Source organism: Cheilinus undulatus, linkage group 13, assembly GCF_018320785.1.
Source record: "Cheilinus undulatus linkage group 13, ASM1832078v1, whole genome shotgun sequence".
NCBI classification, from domain to species: Eukaryota; Metazoa; Chordata; class Actinopteri; order Labriformes; family Labridae; genus Cheilinus; species Cheilinus undulatus.
The window spans coordinates 38,428,792-38,445,696 of NC_054877.1; the positions used below are offsets into that span (position 1 = coordinate 38,428,792).

The 16,905-nt window shown below is 39.3% G+C and overlaps 1 protein-coding gene across 4 annotated transcripts in view; it reads right to left on the bottom strand.

Annotated features, from left to right (window-relative positions):
- Positions 1 to 1,357: 1,357 nt before the first annotated feature.
- The window catches only part of LOC121520028 (solute carrier family 12 member 7-like), a 48,741-nt gene continuing 33,193 nt past the window's right edge, over positions 1,358 to 16,905 (bottom strand). The window contains exons 15-27 of one of the 4 annotated variants that reach the window (XM_041803238.1): positions 16,504 to 16,602; positions 13,732 to 13,851; positions 13,161 to 13,265; positions 12,607 to 12,775; positions 12,205 to 12,400; positions 11,355 to 11,524; positions 10,044 to 10,175; positions 9,745 to 9,852; positions 7,657 to 7,758; positions 5,853 to 6,019; positions 4,508 to 4,522; positions 4,081 to 4,214; positions 1,358 to 3,891 (exon numbers count right to left, since the gene is read on the bottom strand). In XM_041803238.1, coding sequence (XP_041659172.1) covers positions 3,800 to 3,891; positions 4,081 to 4,214; positions 4,508 to 4,522; positions 5,853 to 6,019; positions 7,657 to 7,758; positions 9,745 to 9,852; positions 10,044 to 10,175; positions 11,355 to 11,524; positions 12,205 to 12,400; positions 12,607 to 12,775; positions 13,161 to 13,265; positions 13,732 to 13,851; positions 16,504 to 16,602 — 1,609 coding nt within the window. In that variant the 3' untranslated portion in view covers positions 1,358 to 3,799. The remainder of the gene's footprint in view (positions 3,892 to 4,080; positions 4,215 to 4,507; positions 4,523 to 5,852; positions 6,020 to 7,656; positions 7,759 to 9,744; positions 9,853 to 10,043; positions 10,176 to 11,354; positions 11,525 to 12,204; positions 12,401 to 12,606; positions 12,776 to 13,160; positions 13,266 to 13,731; positions 13,852 to 16,503; positions 16,603 to 16,905) is intronic. The other 3 variants (XM_041803240.1, XM_041803239.1, XM_041803241.1) reach the window with 3 other exon arrangements.

Sequence of the window (16,905 nt, forward strand, 5' to 3'; positions counted from 1 at the left end):
GTTAGAGTCCCTGCCTGTTACTTAAAGTGTTCATAAAGGACGAGGTAAAGTAAGTGTAAGTTACTTCTTGCTGTGACAAAGTACTGAAATTCATTACATCTTTTAGAAAGTAACTATTAATGTGTAATGGATTACTTTTTCCAGTAATTACCTAAACACAGGCCATAGCATGCAGTTTAGCTGCGTTGATTAATCATTGTGCAGTCTGAACACATCAAACTTGATGTTGTGGGACATTCATGTTGCACAGCGTAGCGTGACAGAAACTTAAAGGTAGCTATACTAGTAATCGCACAGTCTGTAGGAGGCTTTAGGTCAGATCTGAGTCAGGGTGATCTAAGGGGAAAAATGATCACCTGAAGTTTAAGTTTAAACATTTGTATAATTGTATTAACAATTATACATTTGTTTGAAGACACCAGCAGTTAGTTTAGTCACTTCTGATAAAAGGACAGCTCATGTAAGGAGGGTTAGACTTTATTCTGCTTTGTGGTCTGCCTTCCCAGCCTGTTTCAGTGATCTTGAGAAAGCTATCTATGCCTTAATAAGTTCCAGGCTGGACTACTGCAATGCACTTTATGTTGGAATCCCTCAATCCTCAATCAGGCGCCTTCAGCTTGTGCAAAATGCAGCTGCACGTCTTTTAACCAACACAACCAGACGAGAACACATTGCTCCCATTCTCTGTTCTTCTTCATTGGCTTCCAGTCCATTTTAGATTTGATTTTAAACTTTTAATCTTTGTCTTTAAAGCTCTGAATGTTCTCGCTCTGTCTTATTTATTAGAGATTTTAACTGTTCGGGAACATGGCAGGGCTTTGAGGTCATCCAACCAACTTCTGTTGGAAATTCCCAGGTCAAAATACAAACACTGGGGTGACCGAACATTTTCTGTTGCTGCACCCAGGCTCTGGAATAATCTCCCCCCCTGATATGCATGTTATCTCTGACTTGAGCCTCTTCAAATCAAAACTAAAGACTTATTTATTCAGGATGGCTTTTCATACCTAGTAGTGCTGTGAGTGTTTTATGCTTTTAATCTGTATTTATAAATACCTTTATTTTTATCTTTTTGGATTTGCCTTGTGCTGTGTTTTTAATGCTATTTGATTTTTTGTAAAGCACTTTGGTCACCTGTGGGGTGTTGTAAAGGGCTATATAAATAAAGTACATTTACATTTAAGATTTTTTTTTCAACTTTCATCACTAGGAGCAGCTTTTGTAGATAGTGAATACATCCCTTGGTCTAATTAAAGACATCAGGTTACTGACAAAGATGGCCACCTGTGAAGGTTTCTACCTCAGCTTCTGGTATTGATTTGGAAATATGAAACAACTCAACAATGACGCTCATTTTTCAAGTGTTTATTATGTGTGCCTTCTGTGCTAAATTAACACAAGTCACTCTATATACATTTACACTGGCTGGACTTAAAAAATACTCAAATAAAATACTACTTTAAAAGTTTTTGAAGATGCTCAGTTCACTCATTATTGTACAACAGCAGATTCAGACTGAGCTCACACATGCGCCAAACTATTCGTTCAGACACAAAAATAAAACAAATCTGACACAACTAAGATTTTCTGAAATGATAAATTGTAAAATTTGTATCCCATTTTTCACTTTCCTGTTGATCACACAGACATTATCGAAGAAATTGGAAACACAGGGCTGTATTCTCACAGCAGCCATGTTCTCATGGTGTTTCGCCCATGATGGGAAGAACAAACATTTATAAAGGAGAAGCAACAACAAACACAATAGATATTAAACATAAAGAAAGAGATGAGACCACATTTCATGTGGAGAAACATGCCTAATACCTGATAATGTTAGCATCGAGCTACCTTTGGCCCTGTCTTCTCTGGCCTTGTCAAACTTCGATGCACATATTGCTGGCATTGCTGGCCAAAACGTCGTATTTCCAAAATCAACGCTTTCCAGGGAGTTAGAAAAAAAGCTGTATCAGGTAACTAACACTGAATAGTGATAGTCAGCATCTTTTGACACTTTTTATTGATTTAAAATGGGTTCAAATCCCCTGACATATGCAAAGGGTGACTTATAGCACTGATTTATGAAAAAAAAAAAAAAAAAAGAAAAATGGTGATCTGAGGTTTTGGTCCCAGGGATATATTCTTTTAAAATCATGATTAGAAACTTAATGTATGCTGCCGTATGAGGGCCACTAAAAAGATTTTAAAAAATAAAGAGGATCCATTAATTCCTGGCTTGTATTTACAAGAAAACAAACTCAGAATTTCAGAGTTTAAAAGCCTTAATTTCTGACTTAAAAAAATCTTAAATATTGATATTAGAGACTTAAAAATGGCAAGTTTTCAAGGAACAAAAATGAAAACAATGGTTTGATTTGTGCCTTTTTGATTTATATGGTCATTTTGTGTGAGTGTGTCTTGATTTTTTTTTGATAATTTCAAGTTCTTGTTTTGAAAATTAACAGATCCTCTATTATACTGGTTTAGGTAGTCGGTGGGCTTTTCTTTGACCAAAATCCCATCAGGCAACCGCAGAGAGAGAGGGTACATGACAGAGGGTGATTCCAGCCAGCATGCCCATGTGGGCTCAAAATGGATTATTTGCAGGCTGCAATGTAAGCCAGGCCATATGGGACCTATGTAGGCCCCATCTTTAGAGATCCTAGGTAGATCCCACTTGAAGTCAACATGGGGGATCACAGGTGGGGCTACAATGGAACTGGTGGACAAGCCCACATGGGACCCATATTTGCTGTCCACATATAACCTACATAGACATGCTGGCTGGATGAAGTGCTGGTAAAAACAAAAGTATGTTATTTTGTGACTGTTACAGCGTCAGGCTCTAAAGAAACACGGCGAGAACTTGACAAATAGGTGCCGGATTTTGTTAGTAGTGTAGTTGCACTGTGAGTGTCCATGCTTCTTTCTGCTTCCCCCACCATAACAACCTCTAACCCTAATGCCTGTTTAGTCACCAGTCAGCAAAACAGGTTTTATGAAGTCCTTTCAAGATCTCTTAAGAAAAGTGACGGTGCAACGATGTCTCATGGTCTCTTAAGGGTTTTTTGTTACAACCCTTTCTGTTCTCCTTGGCAAAATCTATTTTGCATGCTGTTTGGACAGAATTCATGTTATGAAATACACTGACTGGCTCAATATTTGATCCTCCCACCCTGAGAGTGCCATCACAGGAACATGGTCTGCCAAGAAAATATAGTCTATTGATTAAAAATAAACAAAATTAAAAGTTCATCCCTAGTTTACAAGTTCCTCCCATGTTTGCTAGAAGTAAAGACTTTGTCTAACTCAGTGATATGACTCAAGGATGATTTTCTGCAAATAAATCTGTTCAGTTCATCCCAGGACACACAAACTCTGCTGGTCATGCATCAATGGCACTAACCTGTAATACAGCAGTCTTAACTATGATACCATTACACACTAAAAGTAGTGGTTCTATCATCCATCAGGTGCTCAGAGGAGTGCAGTGTGTAAGACCTACAGACAGCTTTCTGTGCTTCAGTGTCGTTCCAGTAGAGAACACTCTCCTCCTTTAAACGCACCGAATTCAGTCAGAGCTGCTGGAGCCTCTCCCGTTCTTCCAAATGAACACGCTCCCCATAAATGGACACGGCACTGTTGTTTTTTGTGCTGTAGAGTGTTTTGAGGAGGGGGGGGTACTTTACTTTAACAGTGCGACACCTGTTTGATGACTTATCCCATAGTCTCCCTCTCTCCGGAGGTCATGCAGTCCAACAATATTTCTGTTCTCCTTTTAATTAGGACCCCATGGGTGCTAGGAGTAAATGGTGATGACCTCCCGTCCTCCTCCACGAACCAACAGGACACGGTCCAGTCCATCCATCAGGACCTCCAGGAACTCCATGTCTGCAGACACAATCTGGTTAAGGTCATTATGTGAATCAGACTAGCTCATCCTGCATCTTTCAGGATAGATTTTGGGTCAACAGCTTACAATTATGTTTTATCTTCACCCTGTGACATATTTTCACAGATGAACTGCATAAATAACCAAAGGACGCATTGACTATCAGCAAATTGGCAGATAAAGGATACAGTTCTCATGTCCTTTCTTGTTCTTCGGAGGACCTGGCATGTTGAGCAGGACCAGCTGTGAATTCTCAGATTTTTTAACCACCACTTCGTTCAGCTTCACGGCTGTGTGCATCCTCCGCACATTGGACTGGTTACTACATTAAACCACAGAACATTTCTCATGTTTTCATTTCTTCCACAGTCAGAAAGAACATTTTTCAACATGCAACTTTTAATCAGGGACCTAGAGGAGGCACAGTTAGCATGACAGGATGTTTTGATATTGCTGTCAGCAAATGCAGGACAAAGATGCATGCAGCTTTGAATATTTGACAGCATGCACTCATGCAGACTTAACATGTGATGTACACAAGCATGCAACACAGATGATTCACACATGCACAGAGGGCGTTCATGCACATGCAAACAAAGAGTGAAGGTGACTTACAGATTCTCCCACTCACTAGAGGAATGGAGCAAAAAAAAAAAAGGACATTAACATAAGCTGAGTTGGTGAATAAAAACAGCACAGTGATCTGCAAATCCTTTTCAACCTATGTTGAGTTGAACACAGTGCAAACACAACTGTTCAGATGTATTAACTGAATTATTTAATTATGAAATCTGTCCGTCCATCCATCCATCCATCCATCCATCTTCCACATATCCAGGGCCAGGTCACCGGTGTAGCAGGCTGAGCAAGTCAACTCAGGCTTCCTTTTGGGGACACTTTCCAACTCTTTCTGGGGGATACCGTGAATTTCCCAAACCAGACATGAGTGTTGAGTGTTGTCTCTGACAGGTATGCCACATTGCTGAAAAAAAAAAAAAATCTAACACTAAAACTAATAAAAACTAAACTAAAATGAAGCATTTTGGCAAAAACTAACTAAAATCTAAACTAATTTTAAAAAACAGCAGTAAAAATTAATTAAAACTAAACTACAATTAAAACAAAAGTCTAAAACTAAATAAAAATGTAAAATAACGAGAAAAACAAAACTATTATAAACCTATTCCTGACACACATGATTTAATACGAGGTTTGACGATGAGCTTGAACGTTACTGTCTGGCTAAAATCTGGCTAAAGTCGAGTATTCGGACCAGGCCTTTCGATGTATATCCAACAGCAATTTGTGCCTTAAGTCCCCAGAGTGTTGCTGAAGAATGTAGTGCAATACTGTGGTAAACATGCTCCTGTCCTGTCCCAATTTTTTTGAGATATTTAGCAGCCGTTCAATTTGGAACATGTGTATATGAAAAAAGTTTATCGATCTGAACATTTGTGCTGTTGAACATGGATTGAAAAGGACTTGCAAATAACTGCATTATGTTATTCACATTCTGCTAAAAATCCCAACTTTTTTGGAATTCAGTTTTTTTTCAGCATTTTAAGAAATTAAGTAAAATATTTTTACTGCTTATCTGGATACTGTAGGATTAAAAAAGGAGCGTGCGAGGAGCTTTTCCTTGCTATCACACAAAACTTGCAAATGGTAGAAAAAATGTTGAAAACTTTGGGAAATTCCTGGTAAAGCTGCTTGTATAATAACTCACATAATAAGGATATGACAGTTGAGTTTCAGTACATTAATCCAAAAGTCTAATATTTTTACTGCATGTACTAGAGGATACACTTAAGACTACAGATACCTACAATGTGAGAAATAATATTTGGCAAATACATAATAATGATAATGGTTATAAAACACTATATACAACTTTAAAAAGAGTTCCTATTATAACTGTGTTTTAAAAAACAATGTTGATGTACATCAGGGTCAGACTTACGGTTTCATACTAAACATGTCTTTGACACCAGTCCCCTCTCTGTGTCGGTTCTTCTCTTGGATCAGTTTGTCTTTGGTCCAGGTCATGTGGACGCGGTCAGGTGGGGCACTGGCAGCTTTTTCATTTGCTGAATGAGACGCTGTGTTTCTGTCGTGGATCAGCTGAGCCTGAAAAGAACAGGAAAAAACAGGGAAGTAATACAAAATTATAATAAAAAAAAGTTGTATTTATTCAGATTTAAAACAAGGGAAGTGTAGACCATGATGCAAAAACACAAACAAGGAAATTCTGATAAATATTTCCATTGAGTCACATGTTAATATGAGGTCAAATGGATGAGATGGAGATGTGGTTATATTTAGGGCAGAACAGGTGAATGTGATACCAGCACAAGCAGAACATGACAACAAACACACACTGCCCTTATCACTGGATTTAGAAAACCTTCTGCACTCTGCAGAAAAAAATAAATCTCTCCAAGCTCTTGCTCTGTCACCTAGTGTTAAATGACCATTTATCTCTGTGAAATGACAGATTAATGGCAAAAATAACCCAAACTTCCACATTATAATCTGTGCAACATATCATACAGACTTTTAGCAACCAAATCAAGTCTTTCAGATTAAAATTTAATACCTTGGGTAACTTACTCTGATTCACATATGTTATTTCACCTGTAAATGGCTCCTGTAAATAAAAACTGAATGCAATCACTTTCAAATTCCATAAACCCATATTTCATTCACAGTAGAACTTAAACAATATTTCAGATGTTGAAACTGAGACCTTAAACCATTTCTTGAAAAACAGTAGCTTATTTGAATTTTAAGGCCATGGTTATCATTATGGAGAACCCACTCTTCTTTTAACAACAGTCTTTAAACGTCTGTAAAGTAAGGAGACCAGTCTTTGGCAAATTGGTGAACCTCCACACATCTTTACTCCTGAGGGACGTTTCCTTTCTAAAATGCTCCTTTTATACCCAGTCATGTCACTAAGCTGTTGCCAATTAACCTAATTCGTTGCAAAATTCCCCTCCAGCTGTTTTTCATTGTATCACTATCTAGCATTTAGTTGCCCTGTCCCTACTTTTTTGAGAATTTGTTGTTGTTTTTGTTGTCATCAAATTCAAAATAAGCTAATATTTTCAATGATAAGTTACAATGTCTCAATTTCAACATCTGGTATGTATGCATGTGATATATGACATGACAGAGCAGCTTTTATTTACTAGTTCTGCCTACAACTTAGATACCATGCAGATGCTACACATCTGTGAACGTTTTTATTTCATAATTTTAAACATGGTGTTAATATATAAATCCTTTATGCTTGGTTTTTAAAGAGTTGATAATTTAACAAGATGCATCCCAAAAACACAAATTGTTCTCAACACAGCCCTTTTGAAACAGAAGTTGACCCATAATAGTTTAATTCTTTCCTGGTTCCACTCTGTTGAAGACCAATCTAGAATTATATTTCCCTGCAGATAATGGCAGGTGGATTTTTCTTTATCAGGTAAAACTGTTGGATGAGGTAGTCAGAGAATCTCTGAGGGAATTACTGTTCCTATTAAAAATCCTCCAGCACTACCACAAGAACTGCTCAGACAGGAATCTGTCTCCCTCTAGTGACTACTTTTACACAGAATCCAGCAGTGAATGGAGGGTTCTGTTTACAACACCGTTGAAGGCAATGCAGTTGTTATGAATGGATGAAGATGCATGACTGATGGCAGGAAAAATTAAGGGGACAAAATGACATCAAAGCTGGCAACTGCAGGCTGGTTGGTTATCATGGCTACCTCTTCCTCTGGTATGCATGAAATGTTGACGGATGGGTAGCCGAGGCTGGATGACTTCTTCCTCTTTATGGAGCTGCGTGATACGTCTGTGATACTCTGAATCTGAGCCAGCCAATCACATACAGGGTCAGAGAGGGAAGAGTTTACAGATTAACAACAGAAGAGACCACAAGGAGTGATGAAGCATTTTCTTCTTGGATGGAGGATAAATGCTCCAATTACAACAGCTGATGACTTATAAGGACAGTTTACGTCATTTTTAATATGCAACAGAACATCTTTAGAATTGGAGGAGTTTTGGGCAGTTTTCTGTAATCTTCCTTTTGGTGCATTTCTTTGACAGCATTACAGCACCACTTACAAACTTGGCATATATACTACAGCATTTTCAGTCGTTTCTGGTAGTTCCATACCTACGCGTTATTTCCCGAAAGGAACCCATGTTTATGGAAAAAACTTTTTCAAAACGAAATGGAAATATATTGTTTTCATCCGTGTGTGGACAAGGCCTTAGTAACTGGAAAATGAGATGTCAGCACTCAAAAAATGCCCTTTAAGCAGTCTTACTGAAGTAAGGCACAACTCGTGGTGTTCTTCAGTGTCGTCTAAGTTTTTTTGTTGTGCACTTTAAAAGTTTATTGTTTGTAAGGTGCTCCTTTTTTTCACTTTCTCAAGGCCTTAGTTACCCCTGCTGACTGGCTACAGAATAGCTCATAAGCCCCTCCTCCTCAATGCTACAGGGTCAAATACAAATCAAACTTACATCTTTCAAGACATTTTTTGTTTTAATCTCAATGATTATGGCCTATTGCTCAAATCGAAAATTATCTCAAAATATTACAATATTTAAAAGCACTACAAAAATGGATGTGCAATACAGAAATGGTAATCTTCTGAGAAAATGTGTTGATTTATGCACTCAGTACTTGGTCAGGGCTCCTTTTGCACAAATTACTCGTGGCATGGAGGTGATCAGTCTGTGGCACAGCTGGGGTGTTATGAAGCCCAGGTTGCTCTGATAGCAGCCTTCAGCTCATCTGTATTATTGAGTCTGGTGTCTCTGATCTTCCTTTTGAAATTTCAGACCAACACCAGCAGATGACATGGCACCCCAAACCATCACTGACTGTGGAAGCTGTAAACACTGGACTTCAAAAACCTTGGACTTTCTGCCTCTCAGATCTTCCTCCAGACTCTAGGGCCTTGATTACCCCAGTGAAATGCTAAATTTACTTTCATCTGAAGAAAGGAACTCTGGACCACTAAGTAATGGTCCGGTTCTTTCCCTCCTTAGCATAGGTGAGATGTTTATGAAGTTGTCTGTTGTTCAGGAGTGGCTCAACACTTGTCGCCTATTTCCTGGACATGTCTGTGTGGTGGCACTTGATCCAGTGACTCCGGCCTCAGCCCGTGTGAAGCTCCTCTAAGTTCTTGAATCTGCTTTCTTTCACAACCCTCTGAAGGCTGAGCTCATCTCTGTTGCTTGTGGACCTTTTTCTGCTACACTTTTCCCTTTCGGTTAACTTTCTATGAATATGCTTTGATACGGCCTCTGAGAACAGCCTGCCCATTCAGCAGTGACCTTCTATGGCTTACCCTCCTTATGGAGGATGTCAGGGATTGTTTTCTGGACAATAGTCAAGTCAGCAGTCTCCCTCATGATTGTGGTTGTTTGTACTAAACCAAAGTGAGAGAATAGAGGCTCAGAAAACCTTTACAAATTACACTTCTACACAATATTGTGATTTTTAAGATAGAAGTTTTTATATTTTTGCTGTAAGCCATAATCATCAAGATTAAAACAAAGTCTTTAGATATTTTACTTTGTATGAGATGAATCTAGAATACATGGAAGTTGAGTGCTATATCCATAATAATGATTGATATATCATAGTGTATTTTTGTTTCTTCTGATTTTGACATGTAACTTCTTATACAAACTTTATGTATAAACCAGAATCAAAAAATGTCAAAAACCCAGTGCACAATTTTCTCATGATGTTTGTGAAATTAGAAACCAGGTTTTTCTTTCCTTTAAATCTATATTTTCTGAGAGAATAAATGATAAAATGTTAGCACCCACAGTACCTCTCTCTCCCTCTCTGTGCGGGACAGCTGCATCTGTTTGAGCATTTGAGTCCTCTGCTCCATCTTTAACGTCTTCTCATATGTGAACGCTGAGATGTCACTGTCGTGCTGCAAGACACAATGACCAATTTAAAAACAAAATAAATGAACAAAACAGCCCTTAAATGTACTTACAGAGCGAATGGTGTCTTTTTATAGTGGTATAAAATAACAGGAAGCTTTTTGCTGTTATACATTGACTGCCTTTTGGTTCATTGGAAATGATATGAAAAGCAAAATAGAGAAAATGAAATTCTCACCATTTCCACCACTTCCACCTGTGCATCCAGGCGTAGATGGTAGAGAAACATCTGGAGGTCTTTCTTCATCTTTATTGAGTTATCGTCCATCTGCGCCACCGTAAAGATTCTCATTTTACATTTTCTCCACACCTACAGGGGAAACATAACCCTATTAGTGTCATACTCACAGGCTTAATTTCTTTCTTTAATTTCTTTTTTCAAACTCAACAGCAGCCCTTTACAAAAAACGCTTAGTGAAAGGTTTATGGAATGATACACAAAATACACTTATATGGCGTTCAGACAGTCAGGCAGGCGATGGTGTCAAGCGTTGCCGAATCAGCTGATCACACGCAAGCCCTCATCAGCTGACTGCCAGCTAATTCATGCTAGGCTTGGCTAAATGCCCTCATGCCACCATAGTTAAGCTGCATACTCTTTGCTGCCCCCTCTGCAAGCTGCTTTTGCAACCCTCCTCAAACCCTAACTCCTCTATTATGCTACATCTGTGTTAATCAGTGCCATTCTCTTGTTGTTGATTCCCGCTCTGCTCTGGGTTTTGTTTCTGCTTCTCTTCCTTCCTCAGGCTTTCCTTGTAGGCACAGGAAGGGCAGGAATTTGTGCTATTCCTGCTTGATGCTTTCTGCGAAGGCTAATGGAAGGGCATGGGGACCCCAGAACAACCATGCTGCCAAATATAAAATTGCAGTAAATCCATAATAATAGCTTCTCATAACATTTAAATGACTAATAACTATTAACTATGAGTGTCTCTTAACTAAGTGGTCCTGAAATGTAGACGAATACCACTTATCTTATCTCTTCTCTACCATCATGAAAAAGAAGGAGTAGGGGGAGATAGAGCAGCAGCATGGTCTTGTGGTAGTTAGTGCTATGTCCAGCTGTGGCTCTGCCTCCCCTGTTCTTAGCTCAGTCCTCTAGATTTCTTCACCTTCCTCTTTCCAGCTCTTTTTAATGCGATATGTTGGAACCAGGAATAGTTCTTTTTTGTGAGAAAACTGGGGGCCATGTGCTGGGGTAGGTAGCATGAACATTGGGTTGCACTTTATATGAAGGTGTATGCATAAACCTGGCATGACACTGTCATACTCAGGACATAACAACTGTTGATCACATGATTGTCATTACGTGTTATTATGTCACCTTCAATTCAATAAATTAAGAGCAAACCCACTTCTACTCACATCAATACACCACCCAAAAATGTAGGCTTGCATTCATTTTTATGCAGCCACCGATGTGTTTTGTAGCCGAGTTGTCAAAAACATAAAATGTTAGAAAAGCAGAAATGAAGGGACAAACATGCACCTTGTGTTGACTGAGTAAAAACGGCAGCAGCATGAGCAGTCCGCCATCGTGTACGATCCACCACACATCAATATTTCCTCCCCCCAGACGATCCTGGTTGCTGGGAAAATGATCGATGTTCTTAGCCACCAGAAGAGCCTGATGAGCTGACGTTGTCTCTCTGACCGTCTCTGTGAAGAGAAAAGATTCAAAACAAGAGAAAAGATTGAACAAAACGTTCAAGGGCTTGTTGAGACTGTTGGTGTCAGACAAAATTTTCAGCAACAGACAACACAAGGTACAGAAAGTCAAATTCTGTCCTGTTCTACTGTTATTCAAACCAACCAACCATTTAAACCAGCCAAACAAACCAGCCGACCAACTGACCAAGCAAACCAACCACCCAAACAAACCAATCAACCATTCAAACCAGCCAGCAAACCAACCAACCAAGGAAACCAACCACCCTAGCAAACCAGCAAACCAACCAACTCAACCCAACCCAACTGACCAACCATCCAACCAACTATTCAAACCAACCAACAACTAACCAGCCAGCCAGCCGGCCAGCCATTCAAACCACCAACCAACATACCAACCGACCAACTAACCACCATTCAAACCAACTAACCAACCATTCAAACCACCAACAAATCAAGCCAACTGACCAAGCCAAGCCAAGCAAGCGAGCAAGCAACCAAACCAACCAACCTTGCCTTCAAATGAGGTCGTCATTACCATATTCATAAGAAGAGACCATCTCAAACCCTCCTTCTTATGGCTTTCATAAGATTAAGCTTTTGTAACCCCCCCTCCCCCCAAAAGCCTCCATCTCACAGGTTGCGGTTCGAGATGCTCTTGTAAAGTTCACCTATGAAGTTCCTTCTTGCAGACGAGTCTCTGGCTTGTCTCCAGCCGGCAGGCCAGGCCATCAGGACAGTGTTGTGCTTCATTCCTCCAAGTCCAGCTGACTGGATGAGCAGGGAGAAACCATCTCGCAGGTTGGACGACACCACCACATGGGAGAAACCCTTTGTCCGCTCTGCTGTCATAGCTGTTTTTAAACTCTGCAGGTACCAAGACAAAAGAAAGGATGAGGATAATTCAACTGTGGCAAAGGAGGAATTTTGTATATATTAAGGCGATTTTATTCACATACTGTGGAACATAGCAGAAGCCTTAACTGTATGTTTATTATTAACATTTATGATGGCAGGCATAAACAGTTTCAAAAAGGTGAAAGATGATGACAGGTGTCAGTGTGTAGACAAACCTGCTCTCCAGTCTTGACGTCCTTCCCCCGGGTCATGTAGTTTCCCTCCAAGACTGAACAGACGATGGTCAGTCCTTTTCCTGCCTTCAGCTGTGTGGTCAAGGAGAGCAGACGAGGGTGTTTCACCGCCAGATCTGAGTCCAGCTTACACATCACCAACAACTGAGGCCTTAAGGAGGACATGCAATATATCAGCATATGGTATAAGGGCAAAAACATGAAAAAATAGAACAAGAGCCTGGTGGTTATACAGTAGGCCTCAAAAAGGCTGTCACAAAGCACTCTCTCAAAAACACTACAAACGTATGGCAAACAGCTCTATGGCTCTTGAGTGTATTTAGTTCTACCTTTTTTGTTGACTATTTTATTTTGAGTTTGTCTTAACCTTTGTTTTCATTTGAAACACAATGAGAAAATCTGTGACATTTACCATCTATGTAAAAATGACAACTTCAGAATCATTTCAGACTTGAGAACACAAAGGTAACAACCCAATGAAATAATCCAGAGTCAATGCTTCATTATGAATCACATCACAACTGTCACATTCATACCTCCAGTTTTTGGTGTGCAGTGGAACTTCCTCCAGCCTGATGAGAGCGTAACGTGCTGCATTTAATGATAAACCTCTGATCCCATCTCCCCATTCCTTTTCAGCCCTGCAGCCAAAAATTACAAACAGAAAAGAATCACATTCAAGAAAAATCAGACATGTAAATGTTTACAATGTGTTTCAAATTATTGTACAAATATGATTCAATTTAAACAAACATTAGATTTTTTGTTTTCAATTAAAGTTTTCAATTGTGCTGCTTCATAAAGAAAGTCACAGGTTTCATGCTTTATGGGTAAAAGAAAAATCTTTCTGCAGATGACAAGCCTGAAATAGTGCTCTGGATATTTCATGAAAAGAGAGATCAATGAACTGTTAAAAAAATTTGTGTATGATTCAGAGTGCAGATGGATTCATTTAGATAAAGGTGTATTAGGGAAAGTTTCTGCAGGAGCTGAGGACTAAACTCTCAAACTTCTAGTTGAGAGATGACCACAGAGTCATATCATCACCTAGTACTGAGATTTAAAATCAGTAGTAGTTAAATCTCTTCACTAACACTTCAGACTCACCCTCTGTACTCAATGTACTTGTAGATACAGCCGGCTATCACCATGGCAACCAGGGCATAGTACCAGGAGGAGATGAACATGAGAGAGAGACACAGACTCATCCCGAGGAAGGACAGCGTCCTACAGGACACAGAAAAAATAAAACAAAGAGGACATGTTTTGGTCAAGTGTCTTCAGATGACATTTAAACATATAAAGACTGATTCAGTAATATCATGACAAGTTTTAGTGCCAACCTTTTTTTCTGTCACTCAAAGTTTTGGACAGTTTGTGTCTGACATTAAGTTTATTTCTATTATTAATTTAGTTTTTAGTTTCAAGCATTGACTGTATAAAATGGACAGATCTTGAAAAGTTAAACCAACACATTTGGAGCTCTCCCTTCTGACTGACAGTAATGGATGTTAAGTCTGCCTCTATGTAAGATGATGGAACATGGATCAAACTTGTACATCAATATAGAACAACATTTTTCTCAAACATGGTTTCTGGTACATGCCATTATGCTGATTTATGCGTAATTGTTCATTTTTGTGAGGTTTGATTAAAATAGGTTACCTAATGCTGTGAAAATGCTCTGTTGAATATTAAAGGTCACATATTTAACCCCTTTAAGACAAGTTAATATTGGTCTCAGAACTTGTCCCCAAAACATGCCTGTGAAGTTTGTTGCTGAAAAAACACTCCAGTATTGGATTATTTTGCATGTCTGACTCCGCCCCTCTCAAGAAATGGATGTGACTTCATGGATGTTACTCTCCTGATCCTCCTCTCAGGTCAGGAGAGGAGGACGGAACTTCCTTCCAAGAAGCCAACCGATCCTGGGGGTGGAGCTAACTCCCCACATGATGTCATAAGGAGAAAATCTGAGAACGGCCTGTTTAAGCACATGTTTTCTGAAAGCTGGAGAAAGGGGGTGGGGATAGATTTTTCTCATTCTTGGGGGGATTGTGGACAAGACAGGACCACATATTTTGCTAGAAAAGCCTGAAAAAGTGTATTTTGCATAATTTGTGACCTTAAAGGCATCTGTGTCCCTGCTTACATTTTGTTTCTAAAATAGAGACAGACCAGGGTGAGGAAATAAAAAACATTAACACAAAAGTCATGCAATTCTCAATAACTGAGTGCATCTCCTTAGAAACATATAGAAGACTCTTATTGGCTGTAGAATTTGCTACTAACAACCAGAAAAACAGAAACTGGTTTGCTGACCATGGTATTACAACAGGACCTGAACGGGCCACAGGTCAAATCAAACAGTTACACCATGGTCAGTAAACCAGTTTCTGGTTGAGTCTGGACTTCATAAAGCACAGTGGACCAAGCGCAGCAGATGACATGGCACCCCAAATCATCACTGAATGTGGAAACTGAAAACACTGGACTTCAAGCATCTCAGATTCTGTTTCTCTGATCTTCCTCCAGACTTTGGGACCTTGATTTCCAAATGAAAGGGAAATTTTACTTTCATCTGAAAACAGGACTTTGGACCAGTTGGGCCAGTTTTGGACCAGAAGTTTGTTGCATGCCAACTCGTTTCCTGTAGTCGTGCTAAGTGTTCCCACAGTCAGCAAATCCGGGATATGGTATCTGTTTGTTACAGTGCCTATTTAAAGTACTCATCCCCTTGGATGTGTTACCCTTTGACTGATTTTATAAACCAATCATGGTGAATGTGCTTTATTTTTAAAAACAAAACTTCTTTTATGTCAAAACAAAAACAGATTTCTACAAAGTAATGCAAATTAATCACAAATATGTAAGGTAAAATAAGTGACTGCATTAATATTCACCCCCTTTAAAGTGACTGAGCTAATGTAAAAGAAGTCCAGCCAATTAGTACAAGTAATCTCACAATTAGTGAAATGGGGATCACCTGACTGCAGTGGATGTGCTTCAAGGGATTGTAGTATAGACACCTGTGTCTGCAAGGTCCAGTCACTGGTTAATTCCTGGCTACCATTACACCATGAAGACAAAAAAACACCCCAAGCAACTCAGAGAAAAGGTCATTAAAATGTATAAGCTAGGGGATGGATACAAAGAAATTTCATCAGCTGAGATGGGAGAGACTCTGCACACGACAACTGTTGGCCTGGTTCTTCACCAGTCAAAGCTTTATGGGAGAGTGGTGAAGAAAAAGAAGGAAACTCTGATTAAATCTCACCAAAAGGCATGTGGGAGACTCCATGACAAGTGGAAGAAAGTTCTGTGGTCTAATGCAACAAAAAAAAAGTGCTCTCAGCCATCAGACAAGACATTATGTTTGGCAGACACCAAACACTGCACATCACCACAAACACACCATTCCCACTGTGATGCATGGTGGTGGCAGCATCATGCTGTCGATCCTGGACGGCTTGTAAAGGTTGAGGGTAAGAAGAATGCAGCAAAATATATGTAATTATCCCAGAGGACTCAGAAATGGTTTCAAGACAACAACACACAAACTCAGTGCTGCGACTGCAGCCAAAGGTGAATCTACTAAATACGGACCTGAAGGTGGTGAATCTTTATGGGGTCACTTTTTTACATTGCATACTTTTATTTAACTGACTTTACTTTGAGGTTGTGTTATTCAAACAAGCCAAACTGTACTGACCATGACTGATTTAGAAAATCTATGAATAAAAGGTAAGACATACAAGGAGGTGAATTGAAATACATGTTCAAATTTATATACAATAATATATGAGTCTATAGAATCATGCCCAGAATCCACAACACCATTTTCATATATATTCAGTGGTGAGAAAATGTTTTTCTTACCAGTGATAGAACTTGAATCGAGGTCTCCAGTTGGGGGTTCGAAGCAAAGTCTGAACAGCACATGCCAGATTCACAAACAGATAGCACATGAGGAAAAACCTGAGCAAAAACAAATGAGGAGAGAAAGCAAAGTCATTACATTTTTACCACCCCTGAAAGAAATGTTACACAGACTGAAAGCAAATTTGATATAGACGGGATTTTCTCCAGGGCTTGAAGGAATCTCAGACTCATGGAGTCAAATGTAACTGTAACTAAAGGCATTAGATAAAGTCCCAACTTAAAAACCACTTACATAAACTAGGGATGCATGGAAGTTGCTTATCCAAGAGAACTTAGGAGGTGGGGATATAGGGATAAGTCAATTTTGGACCTTTGGTGCAGACTTTCCTGTAGGACTCA